Below are 15,821 nucleotides of genomic sequence, written 5' to 3'. Positions count from 1 at the left end.
AGCTGGGTACTCATTTTACCGACCTCGAGCCGGCTGCTGGGATTGAACTCCCAGCCTCACGGCCAGAGCTTTCAGACTGCATGTCTGCTGCCTTACCACTCTGCGCCACAAGAGATGCTCTGATTGCATTGCCTTTTTGTTTCTCGACCCTAAACTGAACAACATTTCATAAAGACTTCAGCCCCTTCCATACGCTTGCTGGATACTGCATTTGCAGCTCTAAAATGGGGCAAAGAACTCCTCCCCCCCCAGCCATTTGGGTTAGGGAAAAGAGCACAGGGAGACGGCAGGTAGGAGTCCCACCCCCCAAGCTGCTGTACTGAGCAGGATTGGGCCCCTGTGGGCTTCTGCAGGAGTAGTCAATCTGAGGTCCTCCAGATGTCCATGGACTACAATTCCCATGAGCCCCTGCCAGCGTTTGCTGGCAGGGGCTCATGGGAATTGTAGTCCATGGACATCTGGAGGACCACAGGTTGAATACCGCTGGGCTTCTGTGACTGAGTTCGCCGCAGAGTGAGTCACATCTGGGGAAACCATCTGGTTAGGAAAAGTATCCTGTCACCTGTACAGGTGAAACAAGGGGATGTTTACCTCTGCATACACCCCCAACACCTCCGTCTGGAGGGTTGTTCAGCCAGGAGGCTTCCTCCACCCCAGTTGACCAAAAGACTTGGCAAAGTGGATGGTGGGAGTTTAGCTCAGCCCAAATGCTTACTTCAGGTGGACCGGGAACTCCCTTTGAGATTTCAGCTCATATATTCCATGGCTTAAAAAATATATTGTGCATAGACTGTATGACAGATCAGATTCCACAGTTGTGTGGTGTGTAGACAGGCAGGCAAAGGAAGCACAAACCCCTGGCATGCCTGGTATCCAGGTTAATTTGTTTACTTCGTTTATACCTTGTCTTTCTCCTCACTGGGGATCCAAAGTGGCTTACGTCATTCTCCTCCCCACCTCTCTCTACAACAACCTTGCGAGGCAGATTAGGCTGAGAGAGTAGGAGTAGCCCAAGGTCACCCAACGAGCTTCCAGGCCATGGCACAAGGGGATTCGAACCTGTGAACCTGGGTCTTCCAGATCCTAGACCTAGTCTGCACACAATAGATAATGCACTTTCAATGCACTTTCGAAGTAGATTTTCCTGTTCCGCACAGGAAAATCCAGCTGCCAAAGCCAATTGAAACTGCATTATCCTGTGTGTGCAGACTAGGCCCTAATCTGACACTCTTAACTGTTACACCAGGTTCTTAGGATCTGCTGGTTAATGCTGGGGCAGAGAGCAATCCTATGTTTAAGGGATTTTGCTCTGACTGGCCCCAATTGGGCTTTGACAGGTTTCTCTCCTCTCTCTTTGTGTAACAATGCTGGAAAGATTGAAGGGGGAAATGCAAATGAACGGAGATGGGCTCTTTTCCACATCAAAGGCCACAGGGCCTGTTTTAACAGGGGAGATTCTTTTGGATGTGCTGAGATGTAGATCCTTGTACTTTACAAAGCCTGAAGCCGCCTGTGAGAAACAAAGGTTGTTTTGAAGAGTTGACTCTGGAGCCTGTTAATTGTTATTTAAAAGTCACTGCCTTGGCCCAGAGATAAAAATCCCAACAACCAAAGTAATACAGTACCTTTAATTAGGAATAACCAACACATCAGAAAACTGTGTCACAAAACAGTATGCAAGCTTTGGGGTTTTTAGAACTCTTTTCTCACGCTGGATGTTCAGTGTAGTTGGTTTTCCTTCCCTCTTCCCTTCCTCCCTCCTTCCCTCCTTCCTTTCGTTCTTTCATTCTTTCTTAATTCCCCCCCTTCCTTCACACCTTTTTTCTTTTTTCCTTCCTTCCTTCCTTCCTTCCTTCCTTCCTTCCTTCCTTCCTTCCTTCCTTCCTTCCTTCCTTCCTATACATCTATCATCCTTCCTCCCTCCCTCCCTCCCTGTCTTGCCTGCCTGCCTTCCTCCCTCTTCGTTCTGTCTTTCCCTCCTGCCTTGCTTCCCTATCTCCCTCCCTCCTTCCTTCCATGGGAAAAAAAGATGCAGGGAAAACCCATGTTGTCAAGGTGTGTTGGCGAAGCCCAGTTTGTCGTCCTCGTCTTAGAACAGAAGGCAGCTCCTGAATCCGTGACAGAGAGGCTGGAGAAGTAGCACCGTTCGCGACAGGAATGTCAGGGCGAGACAGGCAGCATGCTGCGGCTTTCTTTGTGCTGGGTTTGGGAGCGTGGGGATGAAGACAACATAAGAGTGAGCATCAGTCCCAATCTCTTCTCTTTTTGATCATGGCAAGGGAGACAGATGGAGCACTGACAGAAGCAGCAGACAAAGGTGCCGTGTGGAGTATGAGCTGGATTCCCTAGTCCACACCCCCCCCCCCCCAAGGTACCCTACCACTTCCATTTCTACTGTGTTGCCAGCTGCAAGTTTTCAAGTTGCTAGAGCAAAGTGTTGGGGCGGGAGGGTGCTCTCCCTGTGAATATGTAGTCCATGGACATGTGGAGAGCCCCAGTTTGGCCACCCCTGCCCTAGACCTTGTGACGGAATACTCTTAAGGCTTGGGAGTGGCTCTGTGGTGGAGCATTGGCTTTGTATGCGGAAGAGGCCAGGTTCAGTCCCCGGCATCTCCAATTAAAAGCATCAGGTAGCAGGGGACAGGAAAGACATCCCCTTCAGACCTTGGAGAGCTACTGCCAGTCAGCTTCTTCCTTCTCTTCCTACCACCAATCAGCTTCCCCCCCCCTCCAGGAACAATTATACCTGTCCGTTGTTTGTTATGAGAAAAATACCAGACCTCCAAGTCGTCTGTACTGGGAGAAGGAAGCAGGGACGTGCAGAGGGGTAGGTAAAACTCAGCCTTACCACTGAGTGGATCAAAAAAGGAAACAGAGAAAAGGTGATTTAAGTGGATGCTTTTTTTTTTTTTTTGATTTTGCATTTTTTAGCTCAGGTCCATAATAGATGGAAGGGAAGGCAGCATGGTGTCGCCCGGTCTCCTCAGATCTCGCAAGCTAAGCAGGGTCCTTATTTGGAAGGGAAGCCAGCAAGGAAGAAGGGAATGATAAACCACCTCTGCTTCTAATTTGCCTTGGAAGCCCCTTAATAATGCACCTCTCTCTGTCTCTCTGTCTCTCTCACACACACACACACATTCTTATTGAACTCTACGGCAGCTGTCCCCAACCCCTGGTCCGGAGACCGGTCTCGGTCCATAAATCAGTCGGTACCGGGCCGTGGCTCCTCCTCATCCTCATCCCTGGCTGCTGCCTCGGGGGCTGCCCTGCCACTCTGCCGCCGGCTCACCTTTGGTGCTCTCCAGTGGCCGCCATGGCTGGGGCTCCCCTTCGGCATGGCACTGCGCAGCTGCTGCTGGCAGCACCCCCCAGCGGGCAGCGGGAAATCAGGGGCACCAGCGGGAAAGCAAGTGGAGCAGGGGCTCAGGTGACAGCAGCGACATCCCTCGGCAAAAGACTGCCCCCCCCGGGCCTCAGTAAAATTGTCAAGTGTTGATCGGTCCCCAGTGATAAAAAGGTTGGGGACCACTGCTCTATGGCACTCAAATGTACAGAGAGAACTCAGCTCTCACCACTTTGAAACAGCAGATGAGGTATATTTGACATTCCTCGAGTACTTGTAAAATAATTTCTCCTCCTATGTATTGTGTGTTGGTGTTCCCTCACTGCTCGGTAACCTTCCAACCATCCGATTCCCCCAAGTCGCAATCCAAAGGGATTCATCCCAGAAACTATTTATTTATTTTGATGCTGCTTTGCATCTACCCCAGTATCTCCGTTTCATCCTTTAATTGAAAGTAAGTATATTGGACGACGTAGTGTAGAGAGCAGTCAGCCATAATAATTCCCATGTTTGCAAGTGTTGGAACCGTATCCAGACAGAAATACAGCACGCAGGTGAATAAATGCTTCCAGACTTCTAAATACCTGCATCTAACATGCAGGTAAATGAGATTCTTTGAGGCCTGTGATGGGCATTTCTATAGTAACCAGGGAGACTCCATCATTTGTACCAGTAGGTTTGCCGCCTGTTTATTTTCTTCACCCATCGATACCTTAAGGCAGGGGTAGTCAAACTGCGGCCCTCCAGATGTCCGTGGACTACAATTCCCATGAGCCCCTGATGGCAGGGGCTCATGGGAATTGTAGTCCATGGACATCTGGAGGGCCGCAGTTTGACTACCCCTGCCTTAAGGGGTTGCTAGCCTCTAGGTGGGAAAATATAGAAAGAAAGCCACCTGTGCGGTAGTGGCCCTAAAAATCAACAATGCCTCCAAAAGTGCAAAAAAATGATAAAGTATAACAAAGCAAACATAAGCAATAAACATATGAATTTATCAGTTTGTATACACAAATTTAACAGGTGTAGTATAAAAAAAAATTAGAACAAACAGAAGTCCAACGGGTGCAGTACAAGCAGTTCAAACTGAAAGCCATACTGGGATCTGGTAGTACCCAGTTTTACAGCAGACCTAAATAATTAACGTAGTAAAGTTATAAAATAGTGCAAAATTTCGTGAATACAATTTTATAAAAAATACAAAATCTTAATGTTTTTCCTATGACACCTGTTGAATTATTGTATACAAATTTATAAATTGATATTTATTGCTTAGGTTTCCTTAATTATGCTTTATCTATTTTTTTTTTCACTTTGGGAGGCATTATTTCTTGATCTTTCGAGCCATTACACACCCTGCTGTCTTTCTAATTTTTTTCTATTCTTTCTCTGTACCATTTATTGTGTTTTTTGTATAGCCTCCAGGTGGGACCTGAAGTTCTCCCAGAGTTACAGCTAATCTCCGGACTCCAGAGTAGCCTTTCTCAACTTTTTAACTGTTGAGAAACCATTGAAACAATCTTCAGGTTTTGAGAAACCCCAGAAGCGGCATGATGGTACAGAATATGGTTAGGAAGCATAACTGTGGACACTCCCACCTGGGAACCGCTCCCCTTCCCACCCCCTCCAGGCCCCTCATTGGCCATTTTGGGAGGGGTGGATGGGTTCACATGACCATATATGGTTAAATTTAACAAATATTAAATATTTATATATAAAAATGAATTAACTCTCACCCATTCGGGAAACCCTCTCAGTGCCATCAAGAAATTTGGCTTCAAGCCTCTAAGCCAGGGGTAGTCAAACTGTGGCCCTCCAGATGTCCATGGACTACAATTCCCATGAGCCTCTGCCAGCATTTGGGAATTGTAGTCCATGGACATCTGGAGGGCGGCAGTTTGACTACCCCTGTTCTAGGCCCGAGGGATTTGGTTTTCTTGTATTTCTCTTTCAACTCCCTGTTAAATGTTCTCTACATTTCTGTAAATTTCCCTCTTTTGAAGTCAGATTTTATAGTTTTGGACTTTCCACTGATCTGAATGCTGGACATATAAGCATTGTGGTCACTGTTCCCAACTGATACAACTTCTCCACCAGGTATAGAATCTCACTCAGAACCAAGTCCAAGATCATTAACCCTTTCGTTGGGTCAGTGAACAATCATTTGTTCCAGAGAACCATCATTTATGTTTAGGAATCTCACTTCTAGAGAATGATATCTACCCGGTCAAGGTGTCAACATATCCTAGCATCATAACATGATCTGTTTTAATCACCATATTTTCTTCTCCATGACAAGATAAGCCTTAAAAGTTTGATCTGATGGGTGATAGTACATTCCCACTTTTCAATGATTCTTAGGACCTATAGCATTTCTGTGGGGGAGTTCATTTCCCTGATGTCTTCTAACTTATTTGATTCTGTGCCTTCTTGATTCTGCATCCCCCAACCCACCCCTTTCTGTCCTCCCTATAGAGCTTATACCCAGGAATGACTGTATCCCATAGATTTCCCCCATGTTTCTGAGATACCCAGTGTATCTAAATTTTAATTTAGCACCAAGAGCAAACTGATATATTAAATCGACAGCTCCAAGGACCACTCAGGCAAGGTGGTAACCCAAAGTACAGTCTGGTGAGTACCAATAAGACAGTACTACCTCTAGAGTCACCCACAACCTGGAGAAAATGTCCTGCCCCTTTAATAGAAAACTGATGTGGGGAAATGGGCTGGGGAAACACATCAGGGCATGGAGGTAAATAATATCTACTAATAATTAACATTCCATTAAGCCTCTACTAAAAGGAAAGGGATGTTTTGTCTCCAGTTCTCCAGCAACCCCTCCTATATTCCTCTTCGGGCCCTGCTCTGCCCCCAGTGCTGGTCTGAAATTTAAATTATTTGTGTCCTGCTGACAGACTCAAACCGAGCTAAGAGTCAATCCCTTGGAAGCCTGGGGAATGTAGTTCAGAAGCAGGGCCAGGCATCCCTCTCCCAGGCAGTTCTCAGCATGTCACCAAACCACAGATCCTACAATTCTTTTGGTAAAGCCATGATGGTTCGAGGTATCCAACCCATATCATTTGCCATGGAGAGAGGTGTGAGGCCCAAGAAGGAGCTGGCACGATGGAACCCAAGAATTTCTCCTTCCCTCCCCAAAGCAATCTCCGTTCTTTGGGCTCTTCCTTTCCCTTCTCTCCCCTCCGTGGCCTTTCGTCACTCCTGCTTGATGCCCATCACCGCCAGACTGCGCACTCGCTTCCCCTGATGGGTCTTGACGTGCTTGGCCAAGTGGTCGCTCCGCATGAACCTCTTGGGGCACAGCTGGCACCCGAAGCGCTTCTCTCCCGTGTGCGTCCGAAGGTGCCTCTGCAGCTCGTCGGAACGGGTGAAGCTTTTCCCACAGTAGAGCCAGGAGCAGATGAAGGGGCGCTCCCCGGCGTGCCAACGCAAGTGAGCCTTCAGGTGGGACGTCTTGCCGTAGACCTTGCCGCAACCCGGCAGGTGGCACACGTGTTGTTTCTTCCGGCCCGGCTCCTCGTTGGCCCCATTGGCCACCTGGCAATTGGGGCACTTACAGCGTCGGCAGCGACGGGCAGTCCCCAGCAGCCCCTTGGGAGACCCCTGCAGGAGAGCGGCCAGGGGCGGCTGGGGGCCGAGGACCAGCGGGCGGCCTAGTGAGAAGTTGCCCGGTTGCTGCATGCTCCACCAGGGGGTGTCGTCGGTGGAGGCGGAGCCAGGACCTGCTGGGCCCAGAGGCCTGGGGCCTGGCAAAAAAGTGGCAAAATCCTGGGCCTCTTGGAAGGCGTACGAGGAGGGCATGGTGGGCGCCAACATCTTGACGGGTGACAGCTCGAAGGAGTAAGGGGATTCGGCCGGCGGCGTCAGTGGAAGTTCGTGGGCAATGCCCCCGCTGGCGCTGGATGCCATCTGGTACGGCATCTTGGGCAGCCCGAAAGCCATGCTGTGGGGGCCTGGTGGGGCCTCGTTGCTCCACAGCTGGAACATCCCCACAGACTCATAGGCTTCCAGTGAGCTGGCTGAGCAGTGGGGCGCTGAGGGAGCGGCAAAGAAGGCCCAAGTGGGATGGCAGGAGGTGGAGTCGTCTGGGGAGGAACTGGGGGTCCGGTCCTGGGGTAAAGAAAGACACAGGCTGAGCAGAAGTGGACATTTCAATGATCTCCGGTGCCAACAGGATTCAACCTACTACTACCCAACTTATGGTTTTATACCAAACAGGGTTAGGTCTTTTTAATCATTTTTTTGAACCCTTGTGGTTAACTCGGTTTAGGGTTTAGAACTGAGTTGGGAGATTCCTGAGATTTGGGAGTGGAGCCTGGGGAGGATGGCTTGGAGGGAGGGAAGGGACCACACGCCATGTTCCCTCTCAGCTGTGGGTATGGGCTCGGCTCTTTGACACAGGAAGCTCCGTTCAGCAGCAGTCTGGAGCCATTCACCATCTTGCACTGACCGTTGCCCATTTTAAGATTACCAAGACTGTCCAGGACAGAAGTTACGCTGCTGAGAAAGAAACGGGAACACATTGCTGCACCGTTAGAATTTCTTTGTGTCCTTTTGAGGCTAGCAGACTGGTAGAAGACTGGCCAGAGTGTTCCCCGGTTCTAGAAACGCTTTCAGAAAACCATTTCTTCAGGCGCAAGGATTCCTTTTAGGATAGCTCTCAAAAGGAACTACAATCCTAGTACAGAGGTTCAGCCCTTGAAAGAAATGACTGAAGTTTCCACAAGTGCTGAACAAAAATGTGGAAGGGTGCTTAAAGGACATGAAGAAATTGTAAGTGTGCAGGGCTGGTTTCCAGTTTCTATTATTATTATTATTATTATTATTATTATTATTATTATTATTATTATTATTATTATTATTATTATTATTATTATTATTATTATTTATTTATTTATTTCCCGCCACTCCCAATTGGCTCGTGGCGGGTTACAGTGTCTTAAAACCCCATTAAAACTCCCATTAAAAGACTTTAAAACATCACAGCATGGCGGCACAATAATAAGATCCCCTTCCTACCCCCCTTCCTAAAAAGGGGGGGGGTGGAGGAGAAGGAGGTCAACGGTGTTCAAGAAGAAGCCCGGGGGAGAGCAGTCGATGTACCCCAGCAGCCCCAGCCTGAACCATAGACCTGGCGGAAGAGCTCCGTCTTGCAGGCCCTGCACAACGCTGAAAGATCCCGCAGGGCCCGCAGCTCTCCAGGGAGCTCATTCCACCAGGTGGGGGCCAGGACCGAAAAGGCCCTGGCCCTGGTCGAGGCTAGGCGTGCTTCCCTAGGGCTTTAAGCAGTTCTATACTGCTCAGGAAGGCAGGACCGGCTGCCAGCAGAACCTGCTGCCAGCACCTACAAAGTAAATGTGAATGGCATGATGCGAAACCACTGTTGCTATTCATTGTGGAAAGCAAGGCATGAATAACATCAACTCACAGAGGCCAATGCAAAGGGAACCCTGAGAAAAGGGACAACTGTGGAAACGGCCCGGGAGAACTCATCTCTGTAGGCTGGAGATGAACTGCAATTCCAGGGGGGATCCTCAGGTCCCACCACAAATTCAGGCGTGATAATCTGCTCTGGTGTAATTCCATAATAAACTTACTACCATTTCTGGTGTGATAATCAGAGGTGCAATATATTATCGCAAACAGGAACTCTGCAATAATCAATGATCAATCATCTTGGGTGGAGATTTATGGGGCTAGCAACAAGTCTCGTAATGACCTCTTTTCACAACTGGGAAAGTGTCCGCCATCAATCACTAACCTTAACATTTTTATTGCCCCCATGTTTTTGTGAACGGCAACTGAACCCACTTATTTGCTTTTCTAGCAAAGAATTCTCACACCGCTTACTCTTATGATCCCTGTCCCATTGTTTGAGGAAGGGGGCATGCGCATGAAAGCTCACACCTTCGTTGGTTTTAAAGGTGCCGCTGGACTCAGATTTTATCAATGATACATAAAGACGTCCCATGAAAAGCGAAGCAGAGCGGAAAATACAGAATAAGCACTCTCACTTAACCATCGGGAATAGTCCCATATAAGGAATCAACAGATGTGGACAAGGAGTGATCTGAAGCATGCACAAAGTGCAGCATTAAATCCACGTATATATTAAATCTTGCCCTGAGCCAAACATGGATTTAATGCAGGGCTTCAGGGCAATATTTTAAACACAAGCTACGGAGCCAGATGAGGATTCTCAGTACTGTTATTGTGCCACTGTTAGCTTTTTCATTGAGGGGGAGGGATTTTAGAGATTCCCTGGTGATGCCGAAGGTATCCCAGCCTCTGCCAGAGAGTGGCAGGGAGAATCTGAGGGATCCCAGAAGCAGCACCACATTTCTGGGATTCAGCCGGTGGCTCGGTGAGACTCACAACTTTGCATGCAGAAGGTCCCAGGCAAAATCCTTGGCATCTCCCCTTATGAAGATTTCAGGAAGCAAGTTCTAGGAAAGCTGCAGACCCGCTGCCAGTCAGTCAAAATTATTAAGGGAGATTAATGCTGTATAAGGCAGCTTTTTAATTTTAATTTTTCAGAGAGGGCCAGGGGAGTTGTTGGTTCTAGAGAAGAGCAGGGTTTAGAATCACAGAATCATAGAGTTGGAAGGGGCCATACAGGCCATCTAGTCCAACCCCCTGCTCAACGCAGGATCAACCCTAAGCATCCTAAAGCATCCAAGAAAAGTGTGTATCCAACCTTTGCTTGAAGACTGCCAGTGTGGGGGAGCTCACCACCTCCTTAGGCAGCCTATTCCACTGCTGAACTACATTTTGTTTAAATTTTGTGCGTATGTTAACCCAAGTTTAAATTCGTGACTTCTGTTGGATTATGTTCTTTAGGTCTAAAAGTATGTAAAGCTTTTGAACCGGACGGTTGTTCTTTGCCATGCAGAATAGTCAAAGTAGCTGGTTTTCAACTACCTTTTGATGCACAGCCCTAGTAGTCTGAAGCAGCAGGGGGGAAAAAGGTTTGAATCCAGTGGCACCTTTAAGGCCAACAAATGTTTATTCTGGGTGTGAATTTCAGGGTGCATGCCCACCAAAAGCTTATACCCCAAATAAAACTTTGCTGATCTTAAAGATGCCGCTTTGTTCTTCCAGCTAGCCTGTTTACTTCTGTAACGCTCAGCAGAAAGCTGTTCTGCACAAAGAAGATCTTGAGAGAAAGAGATGGGAAGAGAAAGATAAAAAGTGATTAGAATGTAAAGTGGGACATTTTGCAAAATTAGATACCTGCAATTTGCTTTTAACGAGAGAATATGGAATGTGGAAATCACCCGGCAACTGTGAAGAACAGTTCTCCATTGTTCAAAGCATGATACTTATCCAAGGACATTTCCGGATATAGTTGTAGTAGTCGTTGGACTGGGACCTGAGAGATCAGGGTTCAAATCCTCAATCTGCCATGGAAATTCACAAGGTGACCTTGAGCCAGTTGTGTACTTGTGCCAGCTTGGTGCAGTGCTTAAAAGCGGTGGCTTCTAATCTGGCAAGTTGGGTTGGATTCCCCATTCCTCCACATGGAGCCAGCCATGGGCTAGTCACAGCCCTAATAGTGCTGTTCTCATAGAGCAGTAATATCAGGGCTCTCTTAGCCTCAACTAAAACCAAATTGTCATCATATTCCTCCAGCCTAACCAACCTCATAGGGCTGATTTTATCAATATAAAATTGAGGAGGCCAGACTGTGGATGTAATTTTTCTCTGGGTCAATATTAGAACAAAAGGTGAGTCCAGTGGCACCTTTAAGACCAACAATTTTTTATTCGGGGTATTAACGTCCGTGTGCATGCACACTACTCAGATACAGTGAAACCATTGTGAGGGAAAGCAGGGTATAAATATCTCAATAAACAGTAGGGCAAGAGAAAGGGACCAACCCAAAGCTACGTAGTTAATTTCAAGACAGAACAGAAATTTGAACTGAGGACTCCTCCTGACTCAATACTATAACCACCATACCTCATGGTCTTTCCAGAGAGAGTTGGTGTCCTTAGATGGCTAAGAAGCAGTGAACCAAGGTGTATGACTTGAAAGAAGCATTAAACTGGCAGTATGACTGCTATATTTCGGTGAAAGGTCATGGGTGAATGGTATATTTATTTATTATTTATTTATATTTAGACTTGTATACCACTGCTCCCAGTGAGCTGGCTCGCGGCGGGAATAAAACAATATATAACAAGTCACATCTTAAAACATATCCTAACACAATCCCCAGGTGTATAGTATCTGCTGTGTTCGCAGAAGGTCCCCGGTTCAATCCCTGGAATCTCCAAGTCATAAGTGAGACCCTGGAGACCCCTGGCCAGTTTGAATAAATACTGACCTTGACAGACCAATAATCTGATTCAGCATATGGGAAGTGCTTTTGCAGGGGTTACTGAGATGGTTTTAACCTGTTTTCCTCCAGATGTTCATGGACTACAATTCCCATGAGCCCCTGCCAGCGTTTGCTGGCAGGGGCTCATGGGAATTGTAGTCCATGAACATCTGGAGGGCTAAAGCCAGATGCTAGATATCTTAGTTAAATAGGGATATTTTAGCCACCGAGGATGGAAGGGGGCATGCGATCGCCCGATCTCATCCCGTTCCCGAAGCTAAGTAGAGTTGGTAGTTGGAAGGAAAATTCCCCCAAAGAAAGATTTTATAGAGCAGGGGTAGTCAAACTGCGGCCCTCCAGATGTCCATGGACTACAATTTCCAGGAGCCCCTGCCAGCGAACGCTGGCAGGGGCTCCTGGGAATTGTAGTCCATGGACATCTGGAGGGCCGCAGTTTGACTACCCCTGTTATAGAGGAAGGCAATGGCAAACCATCTCTGCTTCTCACTTGCCTTGAAAGCCCCTTGCTGGGGCCTGTATAAGTCAGCTAAGACTTGAGGACACTTTACACACACACATTTTAGCCACATCCAGTTGTAGAGACTTGATCTAAATATCACCACTCTAAAGCAGGGGTGGCCAAATTGTGGCTCTCCCAATGGTCACAGACTACAATTACCATGTGCCCCTGAAGGCAGTGGCACATGGTAATTGTAGTCCATGCTCATCTGGAGAGCCACAGTTTGGCCACCCCTGCTCTGAAAGAACCGTTCCCCCCACCCACCCACATTTCATCCCAGCAGGTCGCTGGGCAGGTTTCATCCAGAGGTTCAGCTAAATCCACACCTGGCTGGTCCTACAGAGGAAAACAGGTCAAACAATTTCTTGACTGGGCCAATGATTTCAGTTTGTTTTAAATGGCAACATATTTTTTTTTAAATCAATGCCAATACATAGCCAGTATATGCCAAAGAACAGTATTGGGGAGAGTACATCAGGACTTTCAGATTGTATTAGTGCCGGCAAATGTCCAAGAAAAACTTGAATTGCAATCTTGATAGAAATAGCAGTATTAGATCTCCAACAGAGGCCAGCCTGTTGCAGTCTTGATCCGATTCTATTTATGTTATTGTCCCCGTGTGTAGGCTAAATGACATGTGCCAACTTTAGCAGTTCTAGCATCCAACTTTTAGAGAGCTGCTTAAGCAGCTGGGCCAGGGAATATTCTCCTGTCTCTTGGTGGGCCACCAAGACCAGAACTGAAAGCTGTGGATTCAAAATTAACCACCTTTCCACATAGCCCGTTCTGAATGACGAAGGGGCCCGAAGGAAGATTCATTCCTTTTTAATTTTTAAAATAATCTCAGTTAACCCCACACCGGGCTCTTATCTTTTGAGATGAGCAGCGTGGTATTTGTAACCACACCTCTCCTAATGCAGTAGCCTCTCTATTGGAACACCTGTCAGGTAGTCTTTGAAAAACCGAGGCAGTTGTGGTATGGAAAACCCCAGACCGGGTAGCCCTGTGACTGGAAGGTGAGCTGATCCAGGAAGTAGAAATGGACATGTGCTAGAAACAGTTGGATGCTCTTAAAATCCCTTTGTTGCCCTAACCTTTGATGATGCAAGCCATGCCAAGAATAAGCCACTTTCTTCAGCTGCCTGACAAAGAGTTCTGTTTGTTTCCGAAGCTTACACAGATAAATCACAGAAGTCACACGCAGATAAATGAAAGAAACTAAAGTCTGGCACCTTTTCAGAATTCCCAAGACATACACAGCTCTGTGGCTTGTCAGTGCCATCCAAATGCAGGTTATGTAGACAGATGGAGAAGGAGACATTGAGGATTACATGTCTCATTTCAAGGGTTGCCTTAGATCCAGATGGGTGGCCCTGCCAGTCTGTCCGTAGCAGGGGAAAAGAGCAAGAGTCCAGCAGCACCTTAAAGACTCACAAAATGTGGGACAAGGCAGGAGCTTTTGAGAGTCGCTGCTGATTTCTTCTGTCATCACTGCTGGCTTCTTCAATATCTGAAGAACTAGTAGCCTCCCAAATTTCATTAATGTTACCGGACTCTGGCTCCTTTTCTGCTGCTGGGGATTGCATTGCATGCCTCCGTGTTAGGGATGCCAGCCTCCAGGGGGGACCTGGGGATCTCCTGGAATTATAGCTCACTCTCAAGGCGGCAAAGAGCAGTTCCCCTGGAGAAAGCTGAATGCGCCTGGAGCCTCCTTGACAAGGCAGGCTATAGAAACCTCAATAAACCCAAGGCGGCCACTTTTCCCCATCCCTCTCCTCCTCCTGCGCTTTCCAAGCGGCGATTCCAGCCACAGCATCCCGCACCTTGGTGCCCGGAAAACTTCACCGGACGTTCAGCCCGGCGAAAGGTTCCAACCTCTCCCCCTTCCCCTACTTTTATCCCGAGGATCTTCTCCTTACCGGCAAGAAGGAACAGAAAAAAGGATCCGAGCTCTGCACGGTCAGGGCTGCCATAGGGCGGGCACCTCGCCCCCAAACTGTCCCTGAAGAGGGACCGGGAGCCTCCGCCCCGAGCCGCCTACACACCCGGGTCTCCAGCCGAGCCGTCCAAAGGCGAGCCTGCCTCTGCCTCTGCCTCTGCCGCCGCCGTCTGAAGTCCTTCTGAGCCCTCCCCGGCCCCCCGTCAATCTGCATCTCCCCCCACCCTTCCCACGATCAGATCCCCCCCACCCCCCGGACTCCCTTTCGGTTTTTGTTTTTGGCATCCCTTCCGCCAATCAGGAGTGGCGATGGGAGCCGCCTTTGAAGTCGGGCGAGGGAGCCAATCATTAAAATAGATTGAATGATTTCAAAGAGGGGGCCTGGCTCGATCGCCTTTAAGTGCCGGGCCCCCCTGCTGGGGCGCTTGTTATGGATGCAGGGGGGGGGTCCTTGAGCGGTCCAGATAGGAGGGGATTTCTCTGTTTCTCTCTTTAAAGGTATCCTGCGAGGGGGAAGGGGGAGGGTCAGGAGGCAGGGACCCGGTTGCTAAATGCAGTCAATTTGGAGTGTGTATGTGTGTGTGTGTGTAGTGTCCTGTACAACTCCTCTAACAGGTGGGAGTCTCTCCCCCTGCCTTCATCTGTGTTAGGGGGGATCTGGGGATCCCTTGGAATTATAGCTCATTCTCCAGGTGGGAGAGATCAATTCCCCTGGAGAAAATAGCTGCTTGGGAGGGGGGGCTCCATAGCATTAGCTCCCCTGAGGGCCCTCCCTGCCCCAAATCTCACTTCCCTCCAGCTCCACCCCCAAAGTCTCCAGGTTTTTCCCAGCCCAGAGCTGGCCACCCCATCCAGACTACAGAGATCAGTTCCCCTGAAGGAAAGGGCTGCTTGGGAGGGGGGACTCCATAGCATTAGACTCCACTGAGGCCCCTCCCTGCCCCAAATCCCGCCCACTCCCAGCTCCACCCCCAAAGTCTCCAGGTTTTCCCCAGCCCAGAGTTGGCAACTCTAATCCATGTAGGAATGAAATCAGGACCCCACATGCTTCCATGTAGAGAAAGGCCTTTTTTTTTTGCATGGGGCATGCATGTTTGCAAATAAACTTGCTTTGGCACACATTAAAGTTGCCAGCCCCCCCCCCCCCCCATTGCTGGGTTGGAGGTAAGGTTGCCGGCTCTAGGGAAACTCCTGGAGATTTGGGGAATGGAGACTGGGGGAGGACAAGAACCTCACCAGAGTCCAGTGTCCATCTTCCAAAGCAGCCATATTCTCCCGGGGAACTAATCTATGGAGTCCAGACATGAGCTGCAATTCCAGGGGATCCCCAGGTCCCACATGGAGGCTGGCATTCTGAGCATACATTCCCCGGACAGTCATTTACTTCACGTTTGCTGTACCCGCCTAGATGTCCGCGTGATGGTGCTGTTCTCACAGAGTAATCCTGTCAAAGCTCTCTCAGCCTCACCTGCCTCACAGGGTGCATGTTGTGGGGAGAGGAAGGGAAGGTGATTGCGAGCTGCTTTGAGACTCCTTCAGGCCATGAAAAGCTGGGTCTAAAACTCAATTCTTCTTCTTAATTCTCCTCAGCTGGCTTAGAGCGACCCCCGCAAGGGGCTTTCAGGGCGAGTGAGAAGTGAGGCGGCACGCCCTTGCTTTCCTCTGCAGAGTCTTCCGT

At 48.6% G+C, this 15,821-nt stretch overlaps 1 protein-coding gene across 1 annotated transcript; it reads right to left on the bottom strand.

Annotated features, from left to right (window-relative positions):
* Nucleotides 1–4,174: 4,174 nt before the first annotated feature.
* LOC143833393 (transcription factor Sp5-like) lies at nucleotides 4,175–14,313 on the bottom strand. Its single transcript, XM_077329170.1, has 2 exons — nucleotides 14,124–14,313; nucleotides 4,175–7,471 (listed from the first exon to the last, which is right to left on the bottom strand). Exons 1-2 carry the CDS (start codon nucleotides 14,175–14,177, stop codon nucleotides 6,557–6,559), a joined length of 969 nt encoding a protein of 322 aa, XP_077185285.1. The 5' UTR covers nucleotides 14,178–14,313; the 3' UTR covers nucleotides 4,175–6,556.
* Between the last annotated feature and the right edge of the window lie 1,508 nt (nucleotides 14,314–15,821).

This window comes from Paroedura picta, chromosome 3 (assembly GCF_049243985.1).
Source record: "Paroedura picta isolate Pp20150507F chromosome 3, Ppicta_v3.0, whole genome shotgun sequence".
Lineage (NCBI taxonomy): Eukaryota > Metazoa > Chordata > Lepidosauria > Squamata > Gekkonidae > Paroedura > Paroedura picta.
Note: the sequence above shows the minus strand (reverse complement) of the source record. Positions and strands in the feature narration are given on the sequence as shown.

Excerpts from the sequence above, each read along its gene's own strand:
- LOC143833393 (XM_077329170.1), bottom strand. The coding sequence starts at position 14,177 with ATGGCAGCCCTGACCGTGCAGAGCTCGGATCCTTTTTTCTGTTCCTTC. Across the intron at positions 7,472-14,123 it reads TTTTCTGTTCCTTCTTGCCG|GACCGGACCCCCAGTTCCTC; the intron begins GTAAGGAGAAGA and ends TCTTTACCCCAG.